The 17,013-nt window shown below is 42.5% G+C and overlaps 1 protein-coding gene across 2 annotated transcripts; it reads right to left on the bottom strand.

The window, feature by feature from the left end:
• Window positions 1–383: 383 nt before the first annotated feature.
• Window positions 384–12,245, bottom strand: LOC103475950 (uncharacterized). 2 transcript variants are annotated; one of them, XM_008427948.3, is made up of 3 exons: window positions 11,513–12,245; window positions 10,486–11,310; window positions 384–7,652 (listed from the first exon to the last, which is right to left on the bottom strand). In XM_008427948.3, the coding sequence occupies exons 1-3, from the start codon at window positions 11,559–11,561 to the stop codon at window positions 1,963–1,965; spliced, it is 6,564 nt and encodes a 2,187-aa protein (XP_008426170.2). In that variant the 5' UTR covers window positions 11,562–12,245; the 3' UTR covers window positions 384–1,962. The 2 variants fall into 2 exon arrangements, with proteins under 2 accessions (XP_008426170.2, XP_008426171.2); XM_008427949.3 differs by having other exon boundaries at window positions 10,486–11,262.
• Between the last annotated feature and the right edge of the window lie 4,768 nt (window positions 12,246–17,013).

The following is a 17,013-nucleotide window of genomic DNA, read 5'->3' as shown; positions in this document are numbered from 1 at the left end:
GCTACTGCGTTGATTTTGTGACTATTGAGGAACAAGTTTAATAGTTTATTTTGTTAGAGTTAGATTACACAAGCTAACAGGCTATGTAGCTATTCTGTGAACATCTACAAATCTTCATTCATATAAACACTTTTCAATATGTTGTAAGACGCTGCTGCTGTTCAACTTACCTTGATTCTTTCACATCTACTTGTGATGTGAAATTTTCACTAAAAGTTATCTACATTTTCCCTACAGACTTTTCCCAAAATCAAAGTAGCATTTGCTAAATGTTACAGCTATTTTCTGACCAAACTTGTTTTAATTCCAGCATATTCCAAAGTAGAGAAACTTGTCCTTCTACATTCTGGGCCAAATGGGAATCATTTTTGATACATAATCATTTTGGACACTTCTGATGATATTGCATCTTCCTGCACCACTGAAAGCAGATGATTTGACAGGAGCATAAACTTACACTCGGGTTTGTTTATGAGGAGGGGAAAGTAACAAAAAAAGAACAATAAAATTTGATCAACATACATGTACAAATAAAAGCCATTACACATCCATCCATGGTCTAGTCTTAAAATTGCAGGTTGGTGGGAGGGGCAGATGCTCATCTCCAGCAGTTGAAAGGTGAGGCACAACCTGGACATCTGCTATAACATGTAAATCACTTTCTGTAATATTTTAAATCACATAAAGGATGATGAATCTCAGGCTGTAAAACCCCCCCCAAAAAACAGAGAATTGCTTATGGGATACTAAACCTGATTTTGTGCCTGGGGCATGAAAACATTATGCTAAGTGCATGCTAATTATGTCTACATCAACTGCAATTTGACAACTTTTTTCCCCTTAATTTTCCCCAGATGCTCTGACAAAGAAGAAGACCCATCCTGCAGAGATGATCAAAGGAGAGACAGATCTATCTTGACACAACACCCTCTCATCTTGCGTCTAAAGGCAGCTCACACTGAATGGACAGATTATAGGTAGAAAAACCCCCGAAAAAAAGACTGTTGCCATGTTGGATTCAGACCAGCACTCACACTCCATAATTATTAGTCGTGATGATTGCACACGAGTGTTTTTTGGATGTTGTATGTGGCTCTGCAGATGATGATGGAAGTTGTTGTATGTATCCCCCTGCATTTTTGCCCGACTGTCAGAAATTGCATTTTGAAAGAGGCGCGATGCTCTCATCAAGAGTCATAATTTACTTGTCAAAGCAGGGGTCCTCTCAGTGTGCGGCCGGCTCCCTGGGGTTATAATTGCAAGACGGTTTCTCCTGAAATGCCTCAAGTAAAGATGAAGCACAGGGGCCTGCTATAGTCAGGCTTTGTGTGCTCTTTCCTTTTAAAAGTAACCATTACACAGAAACCCGTGAAACACAGTTGAAACGTGTTTGACGGGGCTTCATTATACTTTTACCATCATGTTTTTCACCATTTGTGACTTTCAACACTGATACATTCAGCCCTGAGGGAGGGAAGGAAGTCTACACCAACTCAAGGGCTCCATCTAGTGGAGGAAATGAGACGATTACGGTTGAGGTCAGATGAGGTTTCTATGTTAAATCAAGCCTACAGCATGATTTTTTCCTTTTTTTTTTATTAAATGAATGAATGATGAGTCTTCATGAAACATTCAGGAGACAGGGTGTTAATAAAGCACAGTTAAGTGCAGTTTTTACAGTTTTATTTTGTATTTTACTAAAGTGATTTTTTTTCACCTCTAGTGCTTCAGGATTTATGATTTCTTAAAAATTTTAACCTGACAGTCAATTCAACTCCTCAGTTATATCCTTAAATATTTTAATTTGTGTCGCATTTAATTTATTTGAGATAAGAAGAAACAGAATTACGTATTAAATAAAGGTTTGTGTGGCAGAAATTAAGACTGATTGACTTTTAGGTAGTTTTATTCAAACATATTTACATATTATACACGAGAAAAAAATTTATTATTAATCAGTCCTCACATTCCTAAAGTTAAATCTGCTATATCTTCCATCTTTTCAAATAACGCCTTGATCTTTGAGTTGTTTTGTTTGCTCGTCAGCACATGGTATCTGCCGCCACACCTCTCTATGAGCCCCATTAGTTCCCCGTTCCTCAGGATGTGCTGATCCACGCTCTCTCCCAGAATCTCCCCCCAGGTGAAAAGCACCAACGTACGCCTCCAGACGTCCTCTCCGAGCAAGCCCACGTGCTCTTCCACGGCCCTCCTGTACTTCCGCGTGCAGGTCAGGAAGGCGGGAACAAGCAGGAGGACGACGTGAGCGCCCGGGCGGCACCAGGAGACACTTTCTAGGATGCTCTTTCGTTGCGCCGAATCGGTCGCATCGGGTCCGTCTCGCCACTTCAGACCCAGCGGCTCTGCGACCACCAGGCACCTCCCGGCTATCTGACCTCTCCAGGGCCTGAAGCCGGACCCGCTGAACTTAGACGCCTCTCCGCCTAAGATGGTGACTCCGGCTGGGGAGCGAGAAGACCACGTCTCTCCCAGGACCATCACTCTCAAGTCGCACCCCGGGTCTTTGTGGTTCGGTAGGGACCTTAAACTACTGATCTTTTTGTTTCCTTCAGTTTGTTGTGTTTCTAAGAGTGTTTCAAAGTGACATTCATTTGTCTCTGTGGGGCTAGTAGTATCTTCTACGGCTGACTCTTTCCCTCTTTCCTTTTCCCTCCCATTGTTGACTTCTTGGTCCATCAAAGGCAAGTTATCTTCGGCCAACAGATGGAAAGACCCCGTTTTGTCAATGCTGTCATCGGACATTTGCTCCCTCCTGACCAAAGTTTCCTCTCTCTTTTTGAGATTCAGCTCCCATTTGTTCATGTCTTTGAGCGACTCCTTGAGCTTCATCTCCCTGGTGCGGAGCTCCTCCTTCAGCAAAGCCATATCCCGGCGAATCTCGTCCAGCTCCTGCGTTGTGCAGTTGACGTACTCGTTCTGCACCAGCAGCTCTGACTTCCAGTTGAGCAGCTCCTGCTCCTCGTTCTTTAGGTAGCACTCTCTGTCCTTCAGCTCCTGCCCTTGATCCTTCAGACCTCTGACCTTCTTCTGGAGGTCTTGACCGTGAAAGCTCAGTTCTCTCTGTTTGCCCTCCAGCGCTCCAAGCAAAGCGTCCAGCTCCTTTTCCTTCTTCTTGATAACCTGCTTCGTTAAGTTCAACTCTGTCATTTGATTATCCATTTTATCTGCTCCTTTTTCTCTTATCTCTAGACTAGCTTGGAGTTTTTGAAGCTCAGATTCTTGATTTTTCAACTTTATCTCCATTTCAACAAGTTCTTCCTGTTTCGCACTGAGGTCGTCTCTTCTTTTGCTCAACTCTTCTTCCTCTCTCCTCACAGCTCGCTCCCTGTCCTTGGCTAATTTCTCTCTGTTTAGACATTCTTCGTTATATTTCTCTGCCTGCTCTTTTTGTTTCTCCATCAGCTCGTTTATCTGAATCTTGCTCCTGTCTTCCCTTGCTTTAATCTCTTCCACCTCTCCTAGAAGTTTATCATTGGCTTCTTGTAATGCTTTCACCTCTGAATCTCTCTCCCTAATGACAGCTTCTATGCTCTTTACTTTCTCCTCACATGTTGCTACGTGCTCCCTAACCTCTTCCTCACTCTTCTTCCTCATCTCCTCACACTTGACGCTGAAATTTTCGGTCTCTTTTCTCATCTTTTCGTTGTGCTCTTGCAGCTCCTCCACTCTCTTTTGGCTCTCCTCGTATTTCTCCGTGACGACCCGAACGCTTTGCTCGTGACTCTCCTTCTCCCTCGCGACGGCCTCTATGTTCTCTGTCTTTTCTTTGAGCTCTTTCTCGTACTCCTGAATCATGCTCGTCATCTCCTTCTCCATTCTCTCGGTGAGCTCTTTCAGCTCTGACTTGGTCTGCTCGATGGTCAGCCTCAGCTGGACGAGCTCCTTCTCGTTGTCTTTGTCCTTTTGCAACAGACGTTTGAGCTCTTGCTCTTTCTCCTGCACCTTTTCTGTCATTTCTGCCTCGATTTTCTTCTCTTCCTCTGCTTGGCGTTGCTGCGTCTCAGCTATACGAAGTGCATACTTTTCATTGCACTCTCTCAACTCGTCTATGTCTTTGCAGTAGTTTGAGCACAGTCTTTTCAGCTCGTGGACCTCTCCCTCTTTCTCTGCGAGACGTCTTTCTACTTGTGTTATTTCTTTCGTCTTCTTCTCGACGATCTCCAGAAGCTTGTTTATCTCGTTCGCTCCTCTCTCCTCCGTCTTCTTCAGCTCTTCCCTCCATCTTGCCTCCCTGGAGTCAGCCTGCTGTTTGATGCTTTCGTTCTCCATCTCCTTCTCTCTCAGTTTGCTCTCCATGTCTTCCAGAAGCTCTTGCCTCATCTCCTCCATCCTTCGCTCCGTGTCCTGCAGGCGTTGCTCGGCCTCCTTCTTCTGGTTCAGGATGATTTCGCCCCGCTCCTCGTCCTTTCTCTGCAGAATCTCGTCGATGTCCTTTATGTGCTGTTGCAACTTTTCTATCGCTTTGCCATTTTCTTCCAGGGTTTGCTGCATCTTCTTCTTGCACAAGCCATCTTTATCTCTTTGCTCATTTGCCCGCTGCACGTGTTGCTCTAGCTCCTTTATTTGCTCCTTCATCTTTTCAGCTTCTCGGTCTTTTCTCTCCAGTTTCTGCTCCAAGTCTTTTTTACACTCCAGGTAAACGAGTTCTTTCTCTTCCTTTTCTCCGATTTCTTCCTTCATTTCTTTAACAGTTAAGTTCATCTCCTCAGTTTCTTCCTCTTTTACTTTTAGTTGTTGTCCGATTGCTTTTATGTCATTTAAAAGGACTTTCACTCTTTCGTCTGTTTGCTGCATCTTTTCTTTCGTTTCTTTGAGCTTCTCCTTCATTTCCTCTATCTGTTGCTCTGATTCTTTCTTGCATCTTTCTTTGTCCGTTTTCCTGTTTTCAAGGTCACTCAGAAGCTCCTTCTCTCTTTCTTCTTTCTGCTGGACTGTCTCTCTCAACTCTTTAAATGTCTCTTTCATTTCCTCAACCTCTCTCTCCTTTTGTAGCAAGTCTTTCTTGTGTCTTTCTTTTTTTGTTTCTCTGATTTCAATTTCACTCAGAAGCTCCTTCTCTCTTTCTTTCTTCTGCTGGATTGTCTCTCTCAACTCTTTAAATGTCTCTTTCATTTCCTCAACCTCTCTCTCCTTTTGTAGCAAGTCTTTCTTGTGTCTTTCTTTTTTTGTTTCTCTGATTTCAATTTCACTCAGAAGCTCCTTCTCTCTTTCTTTCTTCTGCTGGATTGTCTCTCTCAACTCTTTAAATTTCTCTTTCATTTCCTCAACCTCTCTCTCCTTTTGCAGCAAGTCTTTCTTGTGCCTTTCTTTCTCTGCTGCCCTGCTTTCAACTTGCTTTTTCAGTTCACATTTGACTTCTTCGGTTTCTCTTTGACTCTGCTGCAGCTCTTGTGACATGCTTGCCCGTTCTCGCCTAGTTTCTTCTGTTTGGGCAGCAAACTTTTCCTTTAACTCTTTCATCAGTCTCTGTTTTTCCTGCTCTCCTTCATCTATTTGTTGCTTCAGCTTCTCTCTTTCTCTCTGTCTCTCTCCCTCCAGCTTGCTTAGTATTTCTGTGTATTCCTGTCTGACCTTTTTGACTTCCTCTTCCTTCTCTTTGACTATCTTACTGACTTCCTTCTTGCAGTCAGCTTCTCTTTCCTCCATGAGTTTAACCATCTCGTTTATTTTTGTAGCCATTTCTCCTCGGTGTTTCATCTTCAAGGCCTCCTGTTCTCTGTTTTTCTCTTCAACGTGTACTTCCAGGTCTTTTTTGTGCTTTAGTTGAATCATCTCCTTGTTTTTCTCACCTTCTTGCTCTTTTGCTTCCATCTGAGTAAGATGTGCTTGTCTTAGTTCTGCTAACTCTCTCTTTTTTGTCTCCAGAAGTTCACTTTTCTCATTTGCAAGCTTCTCATTTAACTGTGCTACCTGTTTGTCTTGTTCTTGCTTCATGTTTTTAATTTCCTCCTCGTGCAGTTGCTTGAGTCGATCAATGTCATTTGTTTTTTCTTTTAATGTCTTATGAACTTCTTGTTTCTGCTGAACTCTCATTGTCTCTATGTTTCTTTCGCTCTCAGTAGTTTTTCTGATCATCTCTTCTTCATGCCGCAGTTTTATGTCTTTTATCTGAGTTTCTTTCTCCTCCATTTCTTTTTGGTGTTGTAGTTTCAGCTCCTCCATGCTTTTTTCCAACATGTTAAAGTTTTCAAGCATTGTCTGCTTTTCCTCTGCAGCTTTCCTTCTTAGTCCTTCCAGCTGCTTGTCTTGATTTTCCATCTCTTTCATCAGTTTTTCCTCCCTCTCTGCCATCTCCCTGATTTTCTCTCCTTCTTTTCTTAGAGAATCAGTATAGTGTGTTTCAATCTGCTCCAGTTTTACTTGTAAAGCTTCAAACTGTTCAATCCACTCTTCTTTCTCCTTTTTAAGCACTGCCACAGTTTTCTCTTTCTCATCAAGTTTTTTCCTCCATTCCTGTCTCTCTGATCTGATTTCATCCTCCCGTCGCTTCCTTTCGTGTTCGGACTCAACGCAGATGCGCTCGAGATCGAGGAGCTTCAGCTGCTGCTCGTCAGTCCTTTCCTTCAGCTCCTCGATCTCCCTCTCTTTCAGCTCCAGGTTCAGCTCCGCTTCGTGTTTCTCTTGTTGCCGTTGGTCTAGTGCCACTCGGATCCTCTCGTTTTCGAGGCTGAGGTCCTGAATTTCCCTCTCTCTGTCCTCCGTCAGCCATCTCATCCTCTCCTCCAGGTCGCCAAAGTCGTTTCTCATTTCACCGACCCGTCTGTCCTCGTCGTCCTCCTCCTCTCTTTGAACATCGGCCTTTCCCGGCGACTTCACCTTCTTCTTCCTGTCAAAGAACCACCTGATGCTCTTCACCTCCCTGTCCCTCAACTTCTTCAACTCAGCCTCCTGACGAACCATCTTGTCCACGATGTCCTTCAGCCGCTGGTTGAACTTTTCGTTCCTCTGGAGGCTCAGATCCCTAACTTCCTGCACCACGCAGGAAAAAGCTTCGCACCTGTTCATCGTCGCCATCTTCTCCACTTTCTCCAGGAGCTCCGTCACCTTTGCGGACCCCCCGCTGCCTCGTCCTCCTCCGTCTCCGCTGCCGATCACGTGGTACCGGCCCCTGCATTTCTCCAGCAGCCACTGCAGGTCCCTGCCTCCGCTCTGGACGTGCTGCTTGATGTCCACCCCCTCGCGGAGCTGGTCGCCGTGGGTGAACAGCAGGATCGTGTGTCTCCACACACCCTCTCCGAGAAGCTCCAGGTGCTCCCTGACGTGTCCTGCCCTCACCAGAGTGTCCACCCTCAGAGTCAGCAGCAGGGCGTGAGGCCCCGGAGGGCACAGGGCCACGCTGCACATGATCTCCCGTTTGACCCGCTCCGGCGTGGCACCGGCCACTCCTGCCTCCCAGCCCGGCGTGTCCACCACGGTCACCATCACCCTGGCCACCTCCGCCTGCTGGCGGACACACTCCTCAGTCACCGCTCCCGCTTCGAAGAAGCCCGTTTTTCCAAGGATGGCGTTCCCAGCACAGCTCTTCCCGGTCTCGCGCTCTCCCAGTAGAACCAGTCTGACCTCGGGGAGCCGCCGAGGAGCCTTGGAGAAGGACTGGTGTGCATCCAGCTCCGAACCCTGGGGTCCATCACCTAAGCGGAAAGATATAAACAGATTTTACTCTGTGGTTTATGCTCGACATTTTGTCACCGCGTCATACTTTTGCATTTTACTTTGCTGTCCACCTCGTTTGGCAGGATAATGCAAACACACCCCACAGTCAAACATTAGCAATTGGGTAAACTTTCCATTCCTCCAGCTAGCAATCATTTCTCATTATATCCAGAAAGCAAAACGTTGAATAAGGATGGAAATGTTTTCCATCTTTAACAAAAAACTCATTCAACAACGATCCTCTCTCCTGATACCCAGTGTCTTAGCAGAAAAGATGATGATAGTGGACGGATCTCTCATTGGCCAAGTGACAAATGATGTTTGTCACGTTCAGAGGCTAATCCCTGGCTGTATAATTGCAGGGAATTCATAACTAGTTGTTCTCCCCTTTTCTTGGGTATTGGTGGTTAATTTGAAACATGTATCCCTCCCACTGTTTCCATCAAACAACTCCCCCCATTTTTTCCACCGGTTTAGCAGCATTTGCTCGTGTAATTCATGCTTACCTCACCTCGGGCACATTTATACCCTTATTTAACCAGACTCTGGTGACAACTCTGCTTCTGAAAGGTCACTCTGAATCCCTCTCAAGTTGAAAACTAAACTATAAAGCTGCATGTGTATTCACTCATTTTCACCCATGGTGTTCTGCTCAGTTCCAGGACGGCTGGAGTCTGTTTCAGCAATAAGTACACACGTTCAAACAGCCAGACCTGCACTTTGTTTCTCACATTCTTCATAATTCAAAACATCTAGCGGGATATCAGCTTTTAAACCAGACCTTCAATCTTCCCATATGAGAATTTTGAACAGTGGTTTTCAGCAGGTTTCTAAGCATTCTGATGCTGCTACCGGCTAAACTTATTGTACTCGCACAGCTGGTTTTGACACCAGCGATATAGCACAGGATGGGATAGTCTCGGGGTGTCATGAGCAAAAATAATTACGCTAGCTGCAGCCACGAACATGCCTTCTTCTACTTGATGAAATCTCTGATGAGTGAGGAACAGCGCCCTCTGGTGTTGTTAGCTCCGTAAGAAACGATGGCTGTGTACTTAGCTGGCTAATGGCTAGCTTAAAAGGCTATTTTAGCTTTACAAGAATCACCACTAGTTTACCATTTCTGCTAGTAGCCCATCTAATTCATTTTTTAAAATAAAACACAAGACTTGGACTCAACTAAGAAACATCTTTCTGACAGGTTAAGCGAAAACAGTAATAATTTTAGTCACAACAGTGTTGACTGGGTTTGTTGGTTACTTGTGACCAACAAACCCAGCACACTTAGCTTAAAACTGCTAAACTCACTCTAAAAAATATATTTTTAATTTATTCAGTGAGCAACAAACACAAACACCAACATGTTCAAAAAAATATCTTGTGACACAGCTATTACTTCCTTAACAAGTGCTTAAATATAAATGAAACTAAAACATTTTTTACTTATAGCTTTTAAAGTATTTAAACTCTTTTAGCTTTTAGTTCTGTGAGTAATACTCAACACTTCTCAAAATAGGAAGAACAAGATAACATGTGTTCAAGTATGTTGAATTTAAAAGTCAGGAAATTAACATTTAACCTTAAATTGACTAAATGACTAAAACGTTTAAAACACCTGGAACTGTAACAATAGGGGCTGGGGAGGACAGATTTTGTTCCCCCTTTAAAACTATAAAGGAGTTAAAAAGAAATTTCAACAACGCTCACTGTCAGAAACACAAAGAGCAACAGTTTTGGTCGCCAGTCCTTCATATTATTACACTCAATCTACATTCCTATTGGTTGTTTAGGAAGCATCCTGTCCTACCATCACAAAGGTAAACACGGAGTTTACAAAGCTCTCCTGGGACTTTTACTGCAGCTGTGCTCTTAGGTCAAGTGAGATTAAAATTAAACGTCCAGCTACAAACAATCCAGTCTTATAGTGTGTGCACTACACCCTGAATTTCTAAGAAAGCAAATAAAGCCCATACTTATAAGTATGACGAAGGATCCATGATGTTGTATGATTGTTTCTCTTTGGCACCTTGTTAGAGAAACAAGATGCCAAACTCCTTGTGCTGCACTTTGAAATATCGGAAATTTTTTTACCAGTGGACCCTGGATGAATATCTAAAAAGCGTCATTCTTGGATGTTTGGACAGGAAAAATATGTAAAACAAGTCAACCAGAAATCCTTCAGCAGACACAAAATAAACATTCATCCAACACCTTTCCAGTCCTCAGACCTAAACCCTTTAGAAAACTTACAGGATGAGCCAAAGAGAAAAGATCATAAGGCTGTGCAAAGAGGAACAGTCAAAGCTCCCTCGTGTGTGCTTCAAATCTCAGAAATGGAGTTGGAAAAGAATAAAGTGTTTCCCTATTATTATGTACACAGACTGTAAAAAAGCTCAGTCTGTTGAATTAGGCAATGGGTTTCTAGTTTTTCTTCTCATCAATTATTTGTAAGCTGTTTTTTTTCAGTAGAATGTAAATGCAAACATGAAGAAGATTCCCTTATTTCAGAAAAACTTCAGTGGCTAAGAGTCAAGTCTTTAGTGTGATCTGTCAGCTTGGAGTTGCTGCAACTCAGTATTGGATTTTCAAATGAAACTTAAAGAAAAATGACACAACTATTCTCAAGATACAATCTTTTCAGTCCTGAAGACCAAGGGTTAACACGTCATTAAAGTGAAATTTATAGAAAAGCTGAGTATATGGTGGCCATTCCAACATGGAGGCCATTAGACTGTATTTCTAGAGTTTACTTTGTAATCCAATGCTTTTTTGAAGTCTCTTCTTCAGCATTAAACAATCTGAAGGACTTACTCATGAGAGCGGCTTTGATGGTCCCTCTCTGCATCTGCGCCTCCATCTGCCTCTGCTTCTTCCTCCTCTCCCTTGCTCTCCTCTTCCCGTCCGCCTCCAGCCCCAAAAGGACTCCGTTGTCTAGCTCCAGATGACTCCTCCCTCCCTTCTTTCCATTCACCATCTCCTCCAGCTTCCTTATCAGCTCCTTCACTTGCATCCCGTCTCCTTTGCTGTAGTTGTTTACGATGTGGTACCTGCTGCTGCACTTCTGGAGGAGTCTCTGGAGTCCGGAGCCACTGGTCTGGATGCGCTGCTCCATGGTGGTCAGGCCCAGTTCGTCTCCCCTGGTAAAAAGCACCAAGGTGTGCTCCCATACTTCCCTTCCCAGCGGCTCCAGGTGCTCCTCTATCTCCTGGATGCAGCTGTCTGTGATGGAAGCGCAGGAGCGAACTACCAGGAGCACGGCATGGGGTCCAGGAGGGCACAGGGTCACACTCCTCAGAGTCTCCCTCCTCACCCAGTTGGGGGTACTGTTGAGTGGGTAGTACCACTCCCAGCCCGGTGTGTCCACCACTGTGACTTTCCTGCCAACGACATCCGCTCGCCTTTTCACGCACTCCTCCGTGGGCTTCCCACTCTCGAAGCCGCCCACTCCTCCCAGCAGCGTGTTCCCTGCTGCGCTCTTGCCGGCTCCCTTTCTGCCCAGCAGGACCACTCTGAGTTCTTGGAGGGCGGGCGGCGTGCCCGGGGAGACCGGAGGGCGTTGGACGTTCATGGCAGCCGGCAGACTCTCATCTGTGAAGAAAGGCAGAAGTACTTCCTCAGTGCATCGTACCGGATAAGCTGAGTGACACAGAACAAAGAAATGTGGCAAAAGTCATACATCTATCTAGATCACCACCACAAACCACACTAAATTTAGATTTTCATCATTGAGTCCATCGTCTACATCACTGAAACAATTTCAAGAGTTGAAACCCTTCAAGTGGCAGCTACGTACAAGCTTCATATCAATGTCCTGCAACTAGATCCACTGTAAACTCACCTCCGTTTGCCTCTGCAGCTGCACTGCAGTTCTCATCTATCGAGTCCATCTCTCTGTCCACCTTCCTCCTCTTGTTCCTCTTCCCCTTTTTTTTTGGTTCCTGTGTGTACTTTTACCGGAAGAGCTTCTCTAAAGTCATTGTGACACAAAACGGACACAAACCGACAACTGACTGAACTGAAAAGAGGATTTGAGATTCACAAACTGATCTCATATCGTAGCAGTCTTACTGAGTCACATGACCTCAGTTTGTGGTTTTCTAACATGCTCTGTTCTAACACGACAGGAAGCCAGGAGGTGGAGGTGGCAGCGTGAGCTTTTAAGAAACACTCGTACAAAAGCTTACAAAATGCACAGTTGGGTTAATGGCTGAAGAATGGGTGCATTCATGGATGCAATTGTGCATGCACCAAAGAATGGTGTTATTCTGCATGTAGGCACATGTGCATGTCTTTTCCTGAGAACTGCTCTGCAACTTGAAGTCAGAAGCTGCTCTGTGGTGAACATGTGGAACTTCTGTTTCCTGTGCCTACAAGACGGAGAAGCAGCAACTTAGAACTGGTACAAAAACTCTCTGTGGTTCAAGAATCCCTTACACAGAGTAAAGAATCACGCACCCGAGACAATAAACGATAGGTTTACACTAAGTTTTATAGATTAAATCCCATTTCAATCAGTAAAGTGCATCTCTTATCTACTTTATCAAAACACACTGGGTGATCCGCATTTCATGTTGTCTGATATAGACAAAATACTCAGCCGAAGATCACTTCCTCTTTTTTTTTATGTCAAAAATGAGTTTCAGAGTCCATTTTTAGTCCAGGAAGCAGCGTTTCCAATAATAATTATCTGATTTTAATAGAATTTCAAAAATAATATAAAAACAAAGTATATGTTTAGAATATTTTTAACAAATGGAAATAAAATTTACCCTGTGACGGGTTGGTGAAATTAAGTTCTGGACTCTGTCTGGACTTCCTCCTTCGAATGCAACTGATTCAAATGACTGAAGAAACTCGTCAGCATTCTACTAATTAAGACGTGTTACACAAAGGAACTATATAAAGCACGCAGAACGTCAACTCCTAAGGACTTTTGTTGGACACCTCTGGTCTAAAATTCTTAATAAAAGGAAAAACTTAATTCTGTGGTTGCTTTTTTATGTTTACTTGGAGTTTCTGTGATGCAGAAACGAAACATAAAATCCCCTTTCATCTTTAGCTTTCCAAAGCGCACCTGAAGAGTAGGACATAATGGGACAACCCATTATGGTTGTCCCCATAATGGGACAACCAGTGGAAACCAGAAATCCCTCCTGGCCTTCCTCCACCAACTGCAGTCATGTCTTTCTGTTCAGTTTTGGAAAAGAAACCGCAGATTACTGTCTTTGCTGCCGTAGTTTGAAATTTCTTGAGCTGAAACGATTGTTTTCTGTAAAGTAAGATTCTTCCTATTCTTTGTGACCTTTCTGGAAATCAAATCAATGCTCAGCCAAAGGACGGCACATCAAAGTATTCGCTTAAGGGAGAGTACACTTATGAAAGGTTTTCCTTGAAAAGATTTGTTTTGGTTTTCAGTTTCCATTTTGTCACATTCAACATGGAAAGACTTTTTAAATTCAGTTATTAAGCACCCATTTATTTTCCTCACAAAACTTGGCCCTATAAAAGTTTCACTCGGCAGAGCCACCGTTCACCAGCAGAGTTGTAAAAAAACCTTCATGACGGATTAGAGCCCTTACAATGAGACGTTTATTTTCTTATAGTTGCCTTATTGTGTGAGGAGCCAGTGATCCTTCATCACCCCACTCTACGATCTGCCTCCTGTCACATCACTGTGAGAGGGCGTCTTCGGGTACAGGCATGGTACAATATGTTTTCCAACAACGTGACCCTGTTCACCCCAAACCATGAAAACACACACATGAGATCATAATCTTCATGATTCATCCTTTCCTCCAGCAGCACTTAGAGATGATAAAAACAAGCTCTGTTTATAGAAAGCACTGAATCGACTGCTTTATAGTTTTGGTGGCATTAATGTATCCAGACCTGCTCGTTAGAGGGTGTTTAAAATATATATATATAAATAACAGGTTGAATGTTAAATTTATTGTTTGAACATGCATGTTCTTGTAAGCATTTATTGAGTCTTTTCCTTTATAGAGGAGCAGCATAATGACATACACAGTGTTTTGCAAAAGTATTTATACCGCAGATTTTTATTTATTTATTTATTTTGCTTTTGTCACTTTACAATCTCAACTGTAAAATTTTAAAGTTTGCACAATTACAGAGTCGGCTTAGTACAACCAAAAGGTTCACATAATTGGCACAACGCAACAAATCAACAACAAACAAGGATGACGCTCAAAAACCCGTTTGTTTCCTTGCTATCAGCATGGCTATGGACCTTACCAAGCTCCGCCCAGAAACGCCCCTCGAAAGTTCCATGTGCTGCATGTCTCACAAACAAAGCCTCGCGGTGCTTAGCTTCTATGCATCTTTCACTACGACTGACTCTCTGCAGAGTATTTCTGAGTCGATTAGTGTGGCATTTCTGCCGGATTTTCACAATATATCAGCCACGACAATGAACAGGGGAACCAACAAGTTCATGTCATCTTTTTTGGACGACATCAAGGTGTTTGAGCCACGCGATGCCTCCAACATTGTGTGCGTCGCAGCTAAATGCTACCAATCGATGAGGAAAACAGCAGATCCTCACACCGTCAGCATAAATATAGCTGTGGACAAGATCACTGACGCCTATTGTTCTTGCAAGGCTGGGTAAGTCGGGCATTTGTGGTTTTGAGGGTTACTTTTGAATTTGTGATTTCTGTTGTTGGCAGATGTTTGAGTATACCTAGGCCTGACACACTGTAGTCAGTGCTAACGTGGCTAACACGATTACAATTTAGTAAAAAGCCTTTTCAGGTAAAATAAAATCTTTAATGTATGTAATATACGGTACACATTGCATATTGATCTGTTCAGCTAACGTAAGACTGTAACAGACAGGCTTCAGGATGTAGAAGTTGTATCGGTACTGCCATTATGCTGTACTTGGCTAAAAGGTTTTCATAATGGATGTGTTTATTATTGACTTTCTTTTTTTTATACACTAAACACAAAGAAAGCAAAGCAGTATTACTTTCAAAGCAATATAACTTTCATCAGCATACACTCCTTTGTTCTTATTGATCCTACGACGGTTGAGCTACAAATGCGGTCGTGCACAAGCTTTGATCCAAGCAAGGCTTTCCGTTTCAGATTTTGGAAATCTGTGAATTTTAGTTCCACAAATACGATCAGGATACCTGACATCGCCTGTACAGATTCCCCACTGACGGTGGAGAACTATTCTTTTTCGAGTCCTGACGCAAAAACTTTCTGCCGGTCTGTTAGTCCACAATGTACATTAGCATGAATTTACTACTGTAGCTTGTGTTTGTGAGATGGTCTAGCACGTGGTAGCTGCGCTGTGACGTAAAATGGGCATTAGCCCTGTGGTAAGGTCCATTAACGCACCTGCTCAGAGGGTCTTCCTTCTTCTTCTGTTTTTATGGCGGTTAACAAACAACATCAGGTGCTTTACCGCCACCTTCCAGATTGGATGGAGTACGGTTCAGATGCTGTGCTCAGTTTAACCAGACACGACGCCACCCACTGTGACTTACACACCAAATAAAAATAAACACATAAACCCCACAGGATATCGCTCTAATATTTGGATTCAATCCTCATAGTCTGATACCCTGAAATAAAATTGACCACAACCATTTAGCTTCAGCACTTGAATCTTTTTTAATAAGCTTAAAGTGCAGATGTTTTGTTAAGACCTCAGTGGTTTGTCATAAAACATTTAGTGAACGTTTGTGGATATTTGTGGAGAAGTTCAAAGCAGGAGTAGGTTTCAAAACAATGTAAAAAAGAAAAAAAAAGTAAAAAGCTGGAGGAAGGTGCTCCGGTTGGATGAGACCAAAATTTATTATTTTTTGGAATACATGGAAATGAATAAAATAGGGATTTGTTTTTTGTTTGTTTGTTTTTGACAGGGACATGGAAGCTGGTCAGAGTTGATGGGAGGATGAATAACTCCAAATATGTAAGAGTATTTTAGGAATACCAATCAGAGGCTGTAAAAGACTCAATCCTGCAGTAGAATAAAACATCTTAATGTTATGGAAGGGTCCAGTCAAAGTCCACACCGAATCAAACTGAAAGTCTGTGGTGAAATTATTATCTTAGATTCGCCTCATTTTGCAGTGACCACTGCAGAACAATTTGAGTCAAAACAAAGTACTGATTCGATGTGGCCGAATACAAATATTCCACACTTTTTATTTGTAAAATACAGTAAAAGATCATGTTCATGTATCATTTTTTCTTCCACCATAGAGTTATATAACTCACATACATATATGTACCACTTTGTGTCATTCTGTCACAGAAAACTCCCCCAAACAATTCAAAAGTTTGAGGTTGTTATGTAGCAAGATGCACGAAAAGTTCAGAGGATATGAATAGTTTCACGAGGCACGCTGAGGGTTTTCATTGAACGAGTTCACATTATGAAGAAAATAAGAGCGCCAGCCTCTAACAGCTCACATTTATCTGGTTTATCACACAGATTAACATTAGAGCCTGTGATTAGTTTACCCCTGACGTTAATGTCGGCTGGCAGAATGAGTGTTGACGGTGGCAATGAAACACGTACAGTGCAGTGTGTGTGTTTTTGATTAATTTAAGTGGAGGTTAGGAGGGTGTTTTTGTTGGTTCGCAGATGAAGTTCAGTAAACAGTTATTTTCTTTATAAAACCCATCTGCCTCAGTGGTAAATGAAACTGCGTTTAATTTTTTTTATCTGTGCTCCTGATGGAAATTCTTTGTCATACTTGAAGCAAATTAAAGAGTAGTTGGGATTTTTTATTTTTTTATTTTTTTATTTTTTGTGCTTGGATTCATTACTTCACTAGCCTTGAAAACTGATTCACTGCCAAAGTTGAGGAAGAAATATCTGAACGCCCAGAATGAATGCAGAAAAGCTCAATAATAACTTAGAACTAAACTAATTTAGGACCATTCAGAAGTAAGAGGAAACAGTCAACTTTAATATGAGAAGAGCAGTGTTGGTAATAATATAAATTAAGTGAGAAAAAGTACAAGACAAAAAAAAAGCATTCTGCTCTTGGAAGTGGCCATTAGCAAAAGTTATTTGCTTTCTGTAATTTCCAAATAACTTGATAATTTTCTTTTTCAGATGTTCTGAAGTGTCATTTGGCAGCCAGACTTTTTCATTTGAAACGTTTTTGCACAAACTGGTTTAGCCTTGCTTGTTTACTTCCTGCTGTTCTTTTCAAATAAACTCATCATTACACCTACATGTTTCATTTTAAAACTTGAGACGTATTATTAATATTGAAGCTTATCTCTAACATAAAACTTTTTGAAATACTTTGAAAATTTTGGACAGTGAAGGCATCGTTGGGGTTCTGTTTG

Source organism: Poecilia reticulata, chromosome 18 (genome assembly GCF_904066995.2).
Source record: "Poecilia reticulata chromosome 18, P_reticulata-male-v2, whole genome shotgun sequence".
Classification (NCBI taxonomy): domain Eukaryota; kingdom Metazoa; phylum Chordata; class Actinopteri; order Cyprinodontiformes; family Poeciliidae; genus Poecilia; species Poecilia reticulata.
This window is presented reverse-complemented; position numbering and strand designations above follow the sequence as displayed.